Below are 18,909 nucleotides of genomic sequence, written 5' to 3' on the forward strand. Positions count from 1 at the left end.
ACTCCCAGTCTTTTGGAAATACGGAATACCATCTTCTGGAAGAAGGGTAGGGGTGAGAAGAGGAAGCAACATTAGGAAGAACTGGAGCTTTATGAGCTGGTGTTTGAGGCAGAAAGTCCAAAACAGAAGGGGTGACAGGATTGCCAGAAGTGCCAAAGTGCTACCTGGAGCCTCTGTCTTTTCCTCCACCTGTTCAACCTTTCACTTAAACTCCCATCACAGATAGATAAATACAGATCAGGTAAGTGACAAAAAGTTTCAAGTGTGATAGTCACTACTTTAGCCATGGAAATTTTGTCAGAGAAGATAAATCCAGTCCTGCCAGATCCATGCCGTCACCTACTTGAGTCACCTTTGAGGCCTTGCTTTATTCACTGTAATGCACGGTATCTTGGGGGATGTCTTATCTTTCTAAGAGCTGGTTGTTTTCCTCTTTTTAGCTATCAAAATATGACCTATTAAAAGCATTAAGCAGACATAATTTTCTGCAAAATGTTTCTAAAGTGTGTTGGGCAAGCCAGGATAAAAGCACAGATGATAGAAGCAGTGCAACAACTGAAGCCAGGTCCTAGTAAGTGAATTTCTGAACTTAGTCTATGCCTAGAGTAAAGGTCTGCCCCTTGCTATCATTTCATACCTTTGGACCTGGGAGAGGGTTCAGGACATACCAGAACAAGCAAGCAAGCTTTATAGATACAAATCACAATTTCAAGTTAAAGAACTTGTCTTCCCCAAGACATTCTTTCTAGTGTGACAAAGCAAAACTTGACTGGGCAGGTGATTATGCCTAGGGGAAAAATCCATCCTCTAACTGTTAAAACTACATGAGAGCGCTACTGGAGTTCATTCCTTCCCCACCCTTGACAAGCCTGGACTACACAAGAACAACTACTAATACATTTGTCCAGTATTTCAAAGTTACTACACTTGTTGCTGCTCTGAAAAACAAAACCCTGATTAGAAACAAACTTTAGTCTTAAATGTTGTTGAATTCACCTTGGTAACAAGTAAGGTCCTTAATGCAGTAATGCATGCACAAATGCATAATCCAACGATAGGAATCTGGATCACTAAGCCAGCAACAAACTTTGCCAAATGACAAGTGCTAGTGATCACTTACAGATTTACGGAGATTGTGCATGCTATCCTTATGCAGAAGGCAAATAATAAAACATGAGCTATTCTTCCAGAAAGAAGTAAGGTCTTCTATGTAAAGCAGGATAGCTCAGTTAGAACTGCTATTTCACCTTCTTTCATCAGATCACTTAAGGACCAACTTACTTCTGTTAGTCCATGCAGGAATTCCCCTGAATGGGCCTGCTATTGATGAGCAGCAGCACTATGCTATTTCAAACCACTTCTGCACATAGAACAATTTCTTACAAGCATCAATACTTCCCAGTCATAAGCAGAGAAGAATGAGCATTAATACCAGTTAACTCCTTTCTGCTGTGAAAGGATTTCTATCCATATCGAGAGTGAAACCTTAAATGCATTTTTGCATAACATGTTTTGCAAAGACTTAGTTACTTGGTAAAGCCATTTAAATGCTGATATATTTTCATATTCCAAGAGCTTTAAAAATAGAGTTATTCATGTTGTGTCCTTACAGAAAACTGTAAGGATATTATGAATGCACAGGGATTATTATAGAATTGTAAGATGTTGATATCTTTTATTAGGAAGCATGTCAACTTCAGGCATGGAAGAATCAGTTTTTAACTGGAATATTCTGGGCTGTATTTTATTAATTAGTAGATTCTCATACTTCGATTGAGATCATACAAGTCTTAAGCAGAAGGCCAGAAAGCTTCTCTGAATAAATTCATTTGGTTGGTAAGGTTGTGACCTGGGACAATATTCTTACCTTTTTCAAGTCAGAAGTGTTTGGAAGCTTAAAGTTCAGATTCTGGTGCATAATCTTCAACTAGTTTCATGCATAAATACCATGACATTTACAAGAAGACAACAAAATATTTTAATTTAAATATGCCCCATACTATACAACTGTATAAAATACCAACTAAGCATTCATTTGAACATTAAAAAAGTGCCAAACAGAAAAAGCAAGCAGCACACCATAGTAATGATAACAGAAGGTGGCACAAGCCAGGATATACAAGCAGAAACACAGGCAAGTTACTGCCTCACAACCTTTGTTTACAATTACTATCAAAAGGGGAAACACACTGTAACCATCCCAAGACTTCCATGGCTTCTAGTGCCCACCTTATTAGGCAGATGTCAGTGTAGCAAAATGAGAAGAACCATATTGGTATTTAACATTCTGCTCTTTTTAACTGAAAAGTAGCACTGTTTTCCTAGGATCGCTAGGAAACAGAACAGCAACTACTTGGGTTTCTAATGCAAAGCTAATGCTTTGATTGGTAATGATGGAAAGACGGAAGAAGGACAGAACAGGAATTATTCCAACAATTTTAAATTGAATGAAGTGAAACACTAAGTCCAGCAGTAATTTGAGAAACATGGAAAAAATCTTGGAAAGGCTTAAAGGCAGTTGTGGCAAACCTACAAACTTTGTCTCCATTTTATTTATTTTGTGTTAATAAGCAGTACGTGTATCCAGCTGATCATTACACCTTAGTAACGCAAAAGAACCTTATGCACCCCCATGTCCATAAAACAGGGCTCCAGCAATACATGGCATTAGCTCTCTTAACACTGTTAAGATGGAGAGAGTGCCACCTGAGTTAGGTCCAAGACAGACACCAAGTACCAGTTTCAATTTACAGGGCATACCAATCAAAACAAGATCAAAAATCGCAAGTTCAATATATTCCTCCTCGCTGTAGTCACAGGATATCAATTTCTATTTTGCTTAGAATAGTGACAGACCTTCAATAACACCATGTTTACACTGCACCACAGCTTGGAATGGCTTCATTATACAATCTTACTTGTAAAATATATATTATTTATTTAAAAAACAAGGTGTGAACCTGGGCATTTAAGTCAATGTTTGCTTCAAATGGCACAGATTGGATTTCTTTATATTAACTCCAGCTACAAAACTCATTCTCAGACCTGTGGCAAAAGCAAACCAACAGAGACCCATGCTTTGATTTCTAAAAACATGCTGAGAAGCTTCGAACATACCCTTTCTAAAACCGCAAGTGATATTTTCCCACGGATATCAGTTATCTCTTAAAAAAAATACTGAAACCTATCTCAAAGTGAGGATTTCCGTTTTAAAAAACAAGTAATAAAATACACTTCTGCCATCTTCCTCTAAACTTGTATGCCATGAGCTACTGTCTTTAAACACTAACATATAAAAAACCCTAAAGCTTCTCCAACATATACCCCTTACTTCAGTATGCATCATTACTTGGCATTAAGCATTTCTAAATACCAGCTTATTTTGGAAGCAAAGCTAAGAAAGTTTATATTTATGAACATACAAAGCCAGTAGAAAAAGATACAAGTGTGCAGCTCGAACAGTTCACATCAGGAATGAACAAGGAAAAGGCACTCCATGTCTCTTCACTGTTCTACACACTGTGTGCAATTTTTCAATCACTGTTAAACCTTTGCTCACAACAATGCAGATTCACATAACGAGCAGAGTTGACGTCTCTCTGTTATCATTTTTTCACTGAAAAATTACATTGCTGTGAATATGCAACATTAACTTGATTTATACATTTAAGAGTACTTTTTTTTCTAAATGAGAAAGTCAAAGCTACCGAACAAATGTTATTGAAGATATAAATTATTTAAACTCAAATAATTTAAAATCAACTTATTTAAACAACTTTCCTATTGCACATTTTTCCATTACTTTGCCAGATAAAACCCTACATAGGCTTTTAAAAGGTTAAAATTTTAAAAGCACAAGTTACATAGCACCAAAATATGGTGCCGAAGAAATTGTATGCCTGCTGGGAAATTAGTGCCAATAAAAACAAATATAAATATATACGTATATACACATCTAATAGTAAGTCCGGGATGCTGAGATAATAAATACTTTAAACAATTTCCCAGATTTCCAGAAACATGTGAGAAACTATAGAAAAAAATGCAAAGTTACTTTAGAAGACCAAGAATACACATGCACAAAATCTATTATAAGAAAAAGGTTTACAATTCCCATACTTTAATCTTTAAAACCACCTGTTATCGCTATGTACTCCACACAATGACTAGTCTATTAGTTTGAGGATTTACGTGAGTCAGAAGAAAGCAAGCTTCCCCCAGTTGCTTTATAATGGAACAGCCTACAGTACTCCAAAAAAATAAACCTAGTTTGTCCTGTTATGTCTCAAAATGTCATCTTCTGCTTATCTTTCATTCCCAGTGACCTGGGAATACACTCATGACATCCATCAACCCGCAGCATCAAAAATAAGGATGAAACTTCCTGTATTTTTTTTCTGAGCAAACTTATATTGAAATTTCTCCTACTGTAACTGCTGCTGTTGCCACCAAACCTGCGACCTGCTGTTTCCACAGTAAATGTTTCCCTTACTTATGTCTACTTGTAACCCTTGGAAAAACAACAGCAGTTCAACTTAAGTGGGTAGGAGTATAATCTGGCCTTCTTGTTTGAATAATTTTTGGTTTGGGTTTCTTTGTTTCTTCTTCCACATCGTTTTCCTGGTCACTCTCACATACGTGGACGACAACACTAGGAGTAGTGTCAGTTGCAGCATGTAGCTCATACTTTTCTCCTGAAAGTTAAAATATTAGCAAAATTGGTTAAAAAGGATCCATTCTGTAGAAAAGTATGAAAGAAATTACTAAAAAGAAAGGAACACATAAAAACGTGTAAGAAAGACACTGATAACGAAAGCCTGATGCCACAATGCGTTAGATGGTGCAGGCAGGTACATTGCCAACAGTCATGTTTACCATCCAGAAGTATTTAGGTTCTGTTTTCAAAGCAACATAGCTCAGCTGCTGTCTTAAAAGCAAGTTTACATAAATTACCCTACGCATTCAAGAAAATGTTCCACGTGACCAGTCATAAGTCGTCTTGGTGGGTTTTTGTCATTTTAAAACATACAAGTTTATCTATATATCCACTGTACCACATTCAGGAAGACTTTTTGTTCCTGAATGATGGCAAAACGACAGGATCTTCCTTTCCCCAGAAAGCTTCCAGTGTTAAGAAAACTGGATGTAGTTCTTCCCACCTCACACAGAGGTGCTCTAACGCTGTTCTAGCATTGCATGGAACAGCAGAGCTAGACAGCAGGCTTCATGTATACATAATATGAAACACTCAGATATAATACAGCCAGCGTGTAGAAGTGCTATGATATAGATTTTATTGACCACTGATCTGAAATCTGTTTTTTCCATAATATAAAGAATTGCTTTTAAATCTAACCAGGTGTCAAATAATTGTAATCTTACATTACGTCAGGGAAAGAACAAACTATTTCTTTTCACTGCTTCCCTGATCAGCTCCCCTTAATTTTTTTTTTCTTGTTACTTTACACTCACTACCTCTCAGTGGAGAGAACAGTTTCCATTAAGACAACTACAGCGATCTGCACATGAGCTGTTCAGAAGAGCTTAAACCTGTGGCAAGCAGCACACTAGTGTGCCGAGGCTCTGAAGTGGTCTCTGCTCTGTCTCCTGAAGAACTTCAGGAAGGGGAACTGCCACAAGGAGCAGATCCAGAGGAAAAGGCTCTTGCCTCCAGTTCTCCAGAAACACACAAGTCTTTGTGCTAGAGTAACCCCTGCTTGCTCCTTGGTATCAAGTCATTAACTCCATTGTCCAATGAACATCACAGTCAAGAGGCAGCAGAGCTTTACAGGGCTCAACATTCACAATATATAGCTGAAAAATCTCATGGGAAGAGGGATCACAGATCTACTGCAGGGCATCTCAGTAACATAACTTTCAGGGGAAAAAAGACCAACTTTTACTGCTTAGTAAGCCCTTAAGTATCTATTTTAAGGCCTGCAGGTTTCTTTTTGCTATTGCTGCAACTTCAAAGGAAAGCAGCACCCATGGAGCAAGCTCTGAACTTTCATAAAAATCAATAAGCTGTTATGTCATTTATTAATTCCATGTGTTTAATCAAAACTTTTATTCTGACAAGCATAGTCTTAGGGGACTTCTGGTTTTAAAACTGATTTCAGGAAAATACAATCTTTGATAAAAACATTTAGTATGTCAGTAGTATTTCTTGATGGATAAGATTTAAAAGGTGTTATACTCAACCAAAATTCTAGTGTTTCTACTCCTTCTTACCTGGTCCTAACTTGGAGATAGCATATAAAAGGTCATAGTTAATGACTGGAGTAGCATCTTCTACTTGCTTCCAATCAACAGGTGGAGAGGCAGGAGGCGAAATCAAAAACTGTTTGTCTGGATTTGGTGGCGCCAAATGTGAGCTTCCAATGTGCAAAGTCTGAAAAAAGCATAAAAGCCAAAGCTGTTTCACTGTCATCAATGAATCCATCATTCATGAGGAATTTTAAGGTTTGGATAGATGTTATGCTGTAACAGGCACTCAAGGTGGCAGCATGTAACTATATAACTGAAGAGAGCTATATGACAGACCCAGGATACAAATAACAGACAAGCCACTACATTCATTAACTCTGATGAAACATGCAATGAAGTATGCACATCCGCATCTTCTCAGTATGGAGTTTTACAAAAATTTCACCAGAAAATATCTGTCCTTAAAATACTGAAGTAGGAAGAAGCTGGATATGGGCTTTAAGGCCTAATGACAAATGGTGTTGAAACTCATTACCACAAGAGAGAGTGGTGAGAATTCTAGAAGGTATATAAATAAACTGGCTCCTTCAGGACTGTCCCTAGGGACATCTGAAACAGACACACATAGATTAATTTTCCCATTAAATTTACGGAGGAAAACACACAGCAGCTACCAAAAAGCACCCAGATTACCAGAACCTGAGAGTTTCACATCTTTAGCAGCAGACACTAACCAGGTGCACTGAGCTGCACGGATGGTGATCTCCAAATGCAAATGTGCACTAAACAAACAATCTGCAGTAGTGAGAGCAAAATTGACAGGCAGCGCTCTGAATGTGCAGTTCTACACTTTGGATTCCCTCAGATACTACTTGAGTGCACATGTGTGTGCATGTGTACTGCTGGCAGAGCACACTTGGCTTCCCCCACCCCATTAAACTCTATCTTTGGCTGTGCTGATTACTATCATCTACTCCCTTTCCCCAAGGTTATCAAAACAGTACAGAGGGAGACATAAATGCAAAATATGCAACAGCATCCAAATACTTGTAGCTTTGGAACAACCTGTGATTCTCTAATCAAACTGAAAAAATTAACAGTGTTCATTAGCATGACTGAAGACCTGTGGAAGCTTATCGCAAGTAAGTTATGCTTTAGCACTTTGTAAGGACAATCAGAAAAAGACTTACCTGAGCAAAATACAGTTTTATTTCCTTTCCAAGGAACTCTGTCTTGTGCAACTGGATTCTAGCATCTGCTGCCGATAAAGGGTTACTGAAATTTATTCGTACTCTTTTGAAGCTCTTAAAATACTGAAAGGTGATATCTCTGTCGTATGTTCTAAACAGTGATTCAAATTTGGCCTGAAAAGAAAGGACCAGAGAAGAAGGTGAATATACAATACTCTACATTTTCTCTGAAGAAATACAGAAATAAATTGCAGTTACTAGTAGGGGTATACTACCACTCTTGAATATTGATGCATTTATAACAGCTTAGATTTCTTTTTCTTCTTCTCTCTTTTTTTATAATGAATTTTTCTAACCTATCACTTGTTTTCTCTACAGTAGCTTTTTTCTTCCTTATTAAAAAAATAGATTATTATCATTAATAAGTGTTGGAAATGATACTCTGATTTGGTGACATAATTAAAATAGTAGTATTTGTAAGCCATTAAAAAGAAATGCTTGTCTTGTAAAATTAATATCCAAAGGCCTTGAAAAAAGTCTGCCAAGTATGCCTCCAAGTGTGTAATTTTCAAGGAAACTAATACAACAGTTTTAATAGAGAAAAATGAAAAAAGCATTATTTGCAAGCTAAGTGTAATTTTCTTCAGTGACTCAGCATGGATAATAAAGTTCATTAACATCTACTGTTTTAATAGCTGCTACTTTCATTTAGGAAAATTAACATCATATTACTGAACTCTAGTTTAATAGCCTCTTCTATTTCTGGAACTGAATTCTAAAAAGGTTCCCACTATCCTTCTTAAAAAATCTTAAGTACTAACCCTATAGCTCCTGAAGGGCCTTTGACACACTTTGTTTTGACAGTGTGGCAAGAGTAGGAACAGGACCAAAACCTCATACACCTTCATAGATCTGCAGCCGAGTTACTTTGCTGTCCCATCTGTGTGAAAAGACTGAAGCACCTTTACCTACAGCTGGCTATCTCCATTTTGCACTTTGGGTTTGTGCTCCTAGGGCATCTATGCAAACCTGACTTGGCTATTTTTCAAATCATTTATATGAAGGGTGCTTCCACTCTTACTTCAGGATGCCAGACCAAAGGAGGAGAAAGAAGCAGGAGGTTCTGAAGCTGCCGTGCTCTTGCAAAGTGTTTCAGGCTCATATTGAGAACACAGTAACCAGTCACAAGCGTTAATGGCAAAAGATCAAGCATTCAGATTTCAGGTATTTTCAGATATTTTCTCTTCATAATAGCTTACCAGAAGTTCAATACAAAGCCAAAATAAACAAGTATGTAAAATCACATTGTCTTTTTTCTTACTGTTACATTTTGAATTGGTAGAAAAAGCAATAAAGATTACATAAGGCAGTAGAGATTACTTCAAAACTTCATTTTTCTTTCTGAAAAACTCTGCTTCACAGTCTTCCCACAGCTCTGTACATAACCACTATATTTCAAAGATATTTTAAAAATCAGAGCTGTCCTGCTTCTTGCTGAGCCACATTTAAGCTTCTTCAAAATGAGCTCTGAAAAAAGACCAGGACTCTCCACACACAAAGCCCCTATTTGTTAGCCTCCTGTACTCCAGAGACAGCATTGCATTTCAAAGTTCACGCTCAACATTTAAACTCGGAGAGCACCTGCAAGATTTGTGCAATATACGTAGTTTTTTAAAATGTGTGTGATTAGAGAAGTCATAAATGTCACACTAGCAACATGACACTAAACAAAATGTTATTTTTGTCCTTAAGGTATGTTAGCAGTCAACAATTCACTGTGTCAGGACTGGATTACTTACATTATATTAATTCTAATCAGTTTAGCATAAATCCGAGGGGAGTGCTTATGGTTTTAAGATTATGCTCTTAACAGCCAAAAAAAATCCCCTGAAAAGTATAAAGTGTACTATAAATTATGTGAATCTTACTACCAAAACTATAATCTAAACATTTGCTGAAAATGCATAGGCAAGTGAAGAATACTCCATACAGCCAGTCAAGGAAGTTTGGAGTTAAACTTCTGATCATTTTCAAGAACACATAGCTTAAAATCTAATAATTTCCAGAGTTAAGAGTCATTCATATCAGAGCGCACTGTTGCAGACTTGTAAGACCCAAGACCCTCATATCAAAATGAAATTTTCTTGCAAGTCAAGAAGCTATCAAGGTATTCATATTTTAAACAATTTGAAACAGCACCTACATACTTTAGTATTCCAGTAGTTCACAGAAAGAAAACACAAAAGATAAAGCATACCCTTGTTTCTGCTTGATTGAAGACATCGCTATCTGCCACACAGGCAATCAGAGAACTAAAACTGTAGTTAAAATTTCTAAAATGCATTTTGTGCTTTGCCAAAGCAATACTTGCTCTTCCACAGAAACCAATGACTTTTAAGGAAGCCGTTGGTCCTGCAGGCAGCGTTTATAAGGGAAACAAGTCCAGCCCCTCAAAAAAAAAAAAAAAAAAAAATTGGTTTCAGAGCATCCTGTATGTGACAGCGAATTCCTGAACAAAGTCCTGCATGCTTTGAGGCAGTCAGGAACAAAATGTAAGCTGCAACTGGAAAGAGGTGACGTCAGCACATTAGTCAGCTTCCCTATGCTAATTACCAGCGCTCGGGAGGATGGAAAAAACAGCTGAGGTTTGCACAGCAGCTGCTTTATCGAGCCTCTTGCAGCATAGTTTCCACTGGTAGTAATTCCATTCAGCGCTCAGACAACATGCTCTTCACTGGAATGGGACAACCCATCTTAAGATGGAAAATGTTACTGCTAAAGGACCAAAGTCTAGAGTAATAGGCTGTAATTAGCCAGGAGGAAAATTTCAAGACTTCAGAACGGAAAACAAATCCCTCAGGTCAATAGCTTTCAGTAATTTTTGTGGAAAAAATACACGGATTGAAATTTAGAGATTAGGAGGAATTGATTTGGGAAAATATTTTTCCCCCCATTACAGTGAGAATTCATTTTGAAGTTTTCTTCAGAGCAACTATATGGATTAATGACCATTCTCATTTTATTAAAAACTTAGTCCAAGCCTCATAAACTGTTGAGGTTTTCTGGATTTTCTTTTGGGATGGTTGGGGGTTGGGCTTTTTTGTTTAACAGGAGCTTCATCAGAAATCTGCTGGCAAGGTTTTAAGAGACAACCTGAACTACCAACGGCAGGGATGAGGTATGAAACCTACATTTCTGACATTTTCTGGTTTATTTGTATCCCAGTTTCAGAACATTTCCCAAAAAGTAGGACAGGACACCGGTTTTTGGATGTGGTTGGGTTTTTCGGGGGTGGGGTGGCAGTGAGTCGGGGGGTTGCTTTTGTGTTGTGTTTTTTTTTTTTTGTTTGGTGGTGGTTTTTTCTTTTTTAATGAAGAACCATTTAAAAAATCATTACCATTTAAAGGAATTCATTAAGTTTAAGCTGAAGCTTTTACAATCCATTTGGAACTCTCCTATGCAGCTTCAGATCAAAATTTATAATGAAGTCAAAATTGTAAATGCATTTAGTTCGTTTTACTATAACATGGGGCTATGATAGAAGCATCAAGTTTTACAAAATACTTGCAAACAATAGCCAGTCATAAGTTAATATTTAATCATGTATAACTATTCACATGAACAGCCTTCTCGATTTCCATGGGCTATACTTGCTTAAAGTTAAGGGTGCTTATTGTGCCACAGGCTAAAATCTCCATTTAGTAGTCAAACTCTCTGCTATTGTAAAGTTACCTTAGCCTGAAAAACTACTCAGATCAACTTCCTAGCACCTTTCCTTATAAGCCCTCACTTAAAAGTAAGCTCTGCTCAGGAAAACAGAAGGTGCTCTGAAGGACAACTCAACAACTGGTGGTGTCAGTGAGATTAAACTCAACTCTGAAAGAATTAAACAGATAACAAGCCTCCAGTGCTCCAGGAGCACCTAACTTACTGGGTGCTTGAAGGACAGAAAAATAGGGAGAAACAGCAGCTCCTTTCCTCTCCCCAAGCTCCCAGGAAGATGGGATGCAGTGGCTATCCAGCCACTCAACACTGCCAAGATGTGGACTGGGCACACATACAGCGAGAAGACGTTTGAGTTCCCAAGCTCCTGACCTGTACCCAGAAACACAGATGCTTAAGAAGGGATTCATAAACAACCATCATGCCAAGCAGCGAACCACCTGAGCTCACACAGAAAATCATGCCGAGTATGTCTTGAACCCTGCCCTTGCCCAGGAATTAGGTCGTCAAGTGTCTTAAGGACTTCGGAAGTGGAAGCACCAAGCATGACTCCATAGACCAGCAGTCAGGATGCTCATCTGGAAAACATGGCCATGAATCACCTGAGCATAAAAGGAAAACAGGCTTTCCACATCCTAGGTGAATGCTACAGCTACTGATAAGAAAGTAAAGAAGGTCCTCCCTAGAACCTGCTAATGAGTCAGAGTCATTTGACATACTCTGAGGCTACCAGGGTGACTGCAGCATCTCTGTGGGTGACAGGTGGAAAGAATATTTCTTTTGTAGAGCCTCATAGGGCCTACACAGGAGGCACTTTGAGCTGCTCAACAGAATGAAGCCTTTGGCAGCCTAGCTGTAGACCTTTATAAAGCTAAGCGTGTCAAAGCTTCCCAGCAGTCCAGTGACTGTAAAAGTCTTCAAAAGCCCTATTTGGGACTTCACAGCTTGAAGTAGGACAAGTAGGTCCTAGGTACTTGCACCCCTTTGTAACTCTAGACTTGCATTTTTATGCCCAGATACCATGAGGAGCAAGACATTAAAAATACCTCTGATTGCTATCCTCCAGGCCACCTACACATTACTGAGACCCAAGGAAAAAGACTTTACAAGTCTTACTACAGCCATCTTTCAAATATACTTTGTCATCTAAAACAGGACTATAGCCTGCTGTATTACTGTGTTAGATGTAAACAAACCAACTATTTTTGAGAACATTCAACACCTCACAAAACAATTTTTCCACATTGTGTTCTCCAGATTTAAAATAAACATTGAGTCTTTTACTGATAAACACTAGGTTTTTACCCTGTCTGTTTAAAAAGACAAAGAAAAGAAACCAGTCCTAGTCTGTTCCATTTTATCATTATCATCATTATTTTTGGTAAGGTTGTATCACCAGACACTCTTAAAGAAACAACTCAGGCAAAAAAGATGGTTGCATACTAAAAGTCCATTCACAACATGGAATAAGCTGTGAACTAGTATTCTGGGAAAAATAAAATAAATCACTTTGAAGTGGTCTAATATCCTTACTGCTACACTTGATTAGAATAAAAACACAGTCTACAACATCTTAATTCGTAGGTTAAATAAACTACCTTGAATTTAAAAAAAAACCCAAACAGAAAGACTTACTTTCTCAAAAGAAAAAAAAAATTCACTACCCCTTCTTCATTTAATAAAGTGTTATTCAGGCAGCAGCATCACTTTGAGAGCCCTGGAGATCTATTGTAGAAACCAAGAGTCAAAGTTTCAAAACCACCATTACAAAATCCTGACAGTGTTGCAATGTTTCTTCTGTGGTGTTCATGTCCCGTAACATTTGTTAACCACATGCTAACAAACTGTCTGGAACGAGAGCACAGCAAGATTATCAAAACTTCTTGGTTCGATGTTCTGATACTATCAGAGCAGTTTTTCTTCTCTCTGTCTTCAGAGAGTTTGCTGCTTCTGTCTTCTCCGAGACTCCCTAGTGACCTACAGAAAGAGAACAAGGTCAAGGAGATCACCTGCTTAATGATATATGCTGTCATCCAGATACCAAAAAATGTACGATACTAAAGACCACAAACTTCATCAGTGCAACAGGATGCTGCTGTACTCTGGGTAACAAGAATCAGGGAAATCAGACGGCAAAGAACAGTGTGACACGACAACATGGTCCCCTGCTTTCTCAGGTTTCACGTCTCTCTTGAAAGGTACAGAACTTGGAGCTCAAGTTTTAAAAGTTGAGTTATAAAAATTGCAGACAAGATGCTCAATGATGACCTAAAGTACCCCCTATCATCAATAGCACCTGACAGATCCTCCACTAGTAGCACCTTCCAGGCACAGAAATTTGTCAGAGACCACTTTTGGGATGCATTTGGAGGTGAAAGGAGAAACAAGGAGTCAAATGAGCATATGGAATAATGGGAACACAAAATGACTGAATGCCGTAAATAGTTCTATAATTTAATCTCCACATGCGGTAAGATAGGTAAGGCACAGAAGAGGAGGAGATGAGACCACAGAAGTAGAAAGCATGTAAAAAATGACTGTTCATTGCTGATAACTGCATTAGCAAAGCTAACAATCTGAGGAAGAAAATTAACATGAAAATAACTGTGTTGGTAATTCTGTAAGCTAATAAAATGACCACCTATGAGCTATAAGTTGAACAATATAGTCCATTCTTTTCTCTCATCCCTGGCAGACTTTTACAATTGCCCTCGGAGGGTGCTCTTTATGTAACCCCTGTACTCCCACTATATATTCTTGCTGATCTTTTGCTATCAACATATAGTTTCTATTCCTGTCTTATTAATTATCTTGCCTTAGCCCTTACTTAAGGCAGGGATAAACATCTTGAAGTTATCTAGAATGAATAATCACACGTACTGGTTTCATTTTCCGAGTGGTTGGGAGAGGGAGGGGCAGACAGTAAAGTACCAATAGCTTCCAGAGCTACCCGTGCATGCCTCGGGTCAGTAAGCTCTGCTCTCTGTGCACCAGCACACACCTGAATTCAAGCAACCTTCTAATCTGCACTGGTCCGTCAGCGCAGACACGGGGCTGCTACGTCTCTGCATGGGACAGGAGAGATGAAGGAGAGAATGGGAAAAGCTAATAAAAGTTTCTTTCTAGAACTTAACACTCATCTAGAGTATTCCTTCAGCATGCATTCAGGTAAAAACAAAAATTCCCCAGAACTCGAACTTCCTTACTTTTTCGGTGGGTCTAACACACGAAGGGCTAATGAGCACATGTCCTTGACAGTGTATATTTTTCTCAACTGCCTTTAAGGATGCTCTGCAAACTAACACTGCAGTCAGGAAACAGTAACATTCTCCATCAGTGGAAAGTCTTTTTCCTGCCCTTGGGATTCAAGAAGTGGGTTGTTTTTATGTGAAACTTTGTATTGTGGGGTTTATCTTGAAACTTACTTGATGAGCAAGAGAAGTCACATCGACACTGGTGGCTCAACCAAAGAGCCATGAGTGAGGGAAGAGTTAAGTCACTTGCCTTAAAATGTCTGCACAGTTCTTAGTCTCGTTTTACTAGCTAAAAATGCATATCCTGCGCCCCCCCACCCCCCAAAAAACCACAATGAAAAAAAACACACAACAAACCAAAGAATTCCCCCCAAAACAAAGACAACTGAAAGGAAACCTGGATATAATCAATTATTTCTTTTTGAAAGTCTGACAGGGTTTGTTATGAAGTAAAATTAACTGACAGACCAAACATGCTTGAGTATATTTTTCTCCTCAAAATCCTGACAACAGCCTGAGCAGTGGGAGACTGGCAACCTTGACATCTAACCCAGAGCACTGGAATGGATAAACACCTACTCACACAGCCAGGCAATAACACAGCCCTTAACTTAGCTGTACAAATCCCTCCCATACCAGGCAAACCCAGATCAGAAACCCAGGGAGAAGAGGGAGTCAGAATTATCATATAACTCAAAATGTTAGTGGACAATTTCTTCTGCTTTGTGGTTATGAAGAACCTTAAGTTTTTGAAAGTTGCGTACTCAATTTTATATTCATGTTCATCAGATCATCAGAAAGATATTACAAGATAAATAAGTATATACACTTAGTACCTCAGCAGAGAAATAATCTGCAGCAAAACACATCTTTTACAAGCAAAAGAAGATTCTTTAGTATTATGGAATAAACTGCACAAGTAATATCTGCAAATTTATTTACAGTAATGAAATCACACAGAGCACAGCAAGACAAGTACCCAAACTGGTTTCCAAATTACACAGAGCTACGTGCAGTGTATTAAGTCAAGGTAACACCCACAAAATGACAAAATGGAAAAAGGGGCACGAAGCATGGAGTTAGGACTGTCATCATCAGCTCCTCTCATTAACTTTGTTTATAATGTGGAACAGCAAACACATAACCATTCACTATTTCATATGCTTACATATTTTAGTCACTGAATTTCCAGTCATAAAAGCAGAGACAAGAATTTGTGCAGTTTTAGCAAAACTCAAGCATCTGATTCCATATAGTAGGGTACACAAAAGAAAAGCCTATTGCCTGTACTACCTCAAGTTGTGTCAAATACTATATAGGAGTGCAATTTGAAAAAAGTACTCAATGGCTGTAAATCTCTGAACTATTGGACAATATTTTCCCATTTAAAAAGGAACTTTACAGAAATAAAGCTTGAATACTTGTCAGTAATATTTACCAGAGCACTAGTTCAGCACAATTATCACTAGCATACTTTGTATGTTAGTGTAGATACTTATTGCAGATACACAGCAAGACTCAGTTGACAATAAAAATTAAAAGACACCGCACCCCAGATGCGTGGCCAGCTCCATTTTAGACTTTTAGCTGTTCCAGGAAAACCTTTTCCTCTTTCAAACAGAAAACAGAGCACAGGAATGAGTGACGGTTTTCTAATATGTTAGGCAAGACACGTAGAAGCAAGCAAAAAAACTATGAAGATTCTGCACCTTCACTAAGATGCTACACATGCTTAAGACGCAAGACTCAAATACATTTATATGCGTAAAATTATAGAAGGATAAATGCCAATCAAAACAAGTTTTTTTAAAAACTCTACCTATTTCTCCTGTATTTTTTTCTGTTTAAACTCATTAATTGATTCATTTCATTACAAAGTTATCTACAGGTAATATATTTAAAGAAAAAAGAGCATATTGTGAAATACCAAGTCTTCTTGCAGTAATTGGGTAGGGGGATTGAAAAAGAGGAGAAAGTTCTTGCAAGGTCAATCGTAGATGTTCCACCCCCCACCACAGAGAGAGTATTTGGTTTCAAATAATCAAAAACTCTTCAAGAAGATAAGATGCTTCTTACAAGTGTATGAAAATACCTGAAAAAAGACCGTCCAGCAATATGATAGTTCAATCCATTACATGGGGGGGAGGGGGGTGGGGGGCACCGCAAGAAAAAAAATATTCCACAAAAAAAAAGTCAAAGACCAAGATGAATAAACTTTAACCAAGACAAACGTAAACAAGGTCATTTCCATGGCCGGATGCAGTTGCAGCGTTGATTATTTATTTCTATTTAAGGCGGAAATGGGAAAGAAAAGGTGATAGGGACAATAGTACAGTCTATAACTCATCACGGAAGCGGTGCACATGCCACAATAGAAAAGGCTAACTATGGAAAGGGAAGGGCAGGAAATCCTTAAACAACTCTTCTAACTTAAATTTGTTGAAGGTTTCTATAAATACAGATATCTATATAAATCCTTTCCTCAGAGTGGAGATTAAAAAAGGGGAAAGAGAAAAATTCTCCAAAGATCATCTATATTTATTATGAACTAAAAAAGAACAAGGACTTTTAAACCAAAATGTGTTAATAGGCCATTTTTGCATGTTATAGGAAAAGCAGCTGTAAACTATTTACAACAGAATTGAAGGAAGTTATTTGTTAAAAAAAAAATGTTCCCCCCCAAAATATAAAGTAGTATCTCATAATCACTGTGCAACTATGAAATAAAGGAAGCATGAGGTGTTCTTCCTACGACTAACTAGGAAAAATCAGCAGCAGTCTGACCTTTTCAAGGTTATTTGTTTGAATACCAGTGTGGGAAAAAAATCTAGACAGTAATTAACAGATACATTGATTTGCAAGATGAAACAATTTAAGAAAGAAAGAAGAGACATGCTACCTCAGCTACTAAAGAAATAATTATCTGGTTTTGTTTAAGTCAGGGGGCACCTTCTGAAGATGAAGAAAACTGTTTTGTGAAGAGCGAACAGCTGTAAAGTTATTTATAAGTTAGATTCAGCAGAGGGAGAGGTCTAGGGCACATGCTTAGAGTTGGATTCATGCATTCTTTAAGCACGTCATACATATTCTGACACTTACCACAGCTGGAGCACTGCGCTCCGATGCTGCCTCTGCACATCGCCCATGCATCAGGGTGAGCTAAGGGGCACTGATGAAGTGTTGGTGCTGGGCTTGTACACTGGTATCTAAAAGATACCATGTTTGAAGACTGAACAGGGACTAAATTTCAGAGAAATGGGCCTTTAATGTTAACCTAGATATATTTAAATGTTGACACTGACATAAGTAGAACTATCCTCAGCAGCTGAAACAAGAAGTCATTAGGAATGGAAGTTCTTGCACAAGACAATCACGACAGCTTACAAGAAAGGATGCAGAGTGAAAGACACAGGAACCAATTTCCCTAAATACCTCTCATGGTAAGAGGGAAAAAGACCTCAGTCACAATCCAGTCCCACAACTGTATCTTATTCAAACCCTATCAAATTGAAGTCAGGGTGGTCAAAGGTCCCCAATATCCAGATGTTCCAGTAGCAAGCACACTCTTTCAAAATTCCTGCCTTCCACCCTGGAGCTAGAAGCAGCATCCACAGCATAGATGAAAAATGCTAACAGAACATTAAGCCCAATTATTTTTTTTTTTATGATTTAAAAACCCTAGCCAATAAGCTGTGACCTGTTTTCATACATACATGTATAAGTACAGTGATGAAGACAGGATATGTTTTAGAAAACAGGAGTTTTTAAAAATAAATTTTGAGATGATTGGGCAGGGTTATGATCCAGATTCAAATATTAAAGACTATGTATTATAAATATGTATATATCTTATAATATGTTAGAGTAAAAGCTTGATGTCTGCATCCTAGTCTTGTAAATATTGCTTGAAAAAAAAATATTTGTCTGGCTCTCTGGCTTTATGAAACACACACTGATCATCCCAGCAGGACTAAAAGGCAGATGGCTTTTTTGGTTCAATATGCTTCCATATCCATTGAAACTTTTCTGAAAGGACCAAAAAGTCAAGATATTTTTATCTCACTTTGTGCATTCTAGATAATTAAGGAGATAATGATAAAAGGTCAGTACAGAGGAGAAAAAGCAGAAGGAATGAATCTGTGTCAGCTTATCTTTACTCCCTACTCAACATCTAAATCACGAGTTACCATTATTAAAGCATTAATTATTTCATATTAAAGCTTCAGATAAACCAATTTAAGAAGCCTAATTGCTTTTTCTTTGAGCAACCAAGATTTTGTTTTCAAATCTGTTCTGAAACAGTCAGGTAGTATTTTAGTGGTTTCCAGACCTATCATCAAGGATCTCTGATGAGTATTTTGGATCAATTGGTTAGAGAAGAAGCTCTAAAGTTCTTTAATGCAAGAAAACGCTGAAGTCAGATGTCACTTCTACTGATGATTTTGGAGGCTACTAGGAGCATGCCACCACAGCCTGGGTTTTGGTATGACTTGCATCATTACCTCTACTCATTGATTCCAGACTGCATTGCAATA

General features: G+C 37.8%; 1 protein-coding gene and 1 long non-coding RNA gene across 4 annotated transcripts in view; one reads left to right on the forward strand and one right to left on the reverse strand.

The window, feature by feature from the left end:
* Positions 1-1,954: 1,954 nt before the first annotated feature.
* Positions 1,955-18,909, reverse strand: part of RCAN1 (regulator of calcineurin 1) — a 40,144-nt gene continuing 23,189 nt past the window's right edge. Inside the window, exons 1-4 of one of the 2 annotated variants that reach the window (XM_010311642.2) lie at positions 9,655-9,906; positions 7,398-7,571; positions 6,232-6,391; positions 1,955-4,694 (exon numbers count right to left, since the gene is read on the reverse strand). In XM_010311642.2, the coding sequence (XP_010309944.1) occupies positions 4,531-4,694; positions 6,232-6,391; positions 7,398-7,571; positions 9,655-9,741 (585 nt within the window). In that variant the 5' untranslated portion in view covers positions 9,742-9,906 and the 3' untranslated portion in view covers positions 1,955-4,530. Of the gene's footprint in view, positions 4,695-6,231; positions 6,392-7,397; positions 7,572-9,654; positions 9,907-18,909 lie in introns of those variants that run through there. The other variant, XM_075771421.1, reaches the window with a different exon arrangement.
* On the forward strand, positions 10,033-14,008 carry LOC142604506 (uncharacterized). Of its 2 annotated transcripts, none has more exons than XR_012838367.1 (3): positions 10,033-10,257; positions 10,509-10,575; positions 11,387-14,008. It is a non-coding gene; the product is annotated as an uncharacterized LOC142604506 (long non-coding RNA). The 2 variants fall into 2 exon arrangements; XR_012838368.1 differs by having other exon boundaries at positions 12,137-14,008.

The sequence above is a fragment of the Balearica regulorum genome, chromosome 1 (genome assembly GCF_011004875.1).
Source record: "Balearica regulorum gibbericeps isolate bBalReg1 chromosome 1, bBalReg1.pri, whole genome shotgun sequence".
NCBI lineage: Eukaryota > Metazoa > Chordata > Aves > Gruiformes > Gruidae > Balearica > Balearica regulorum.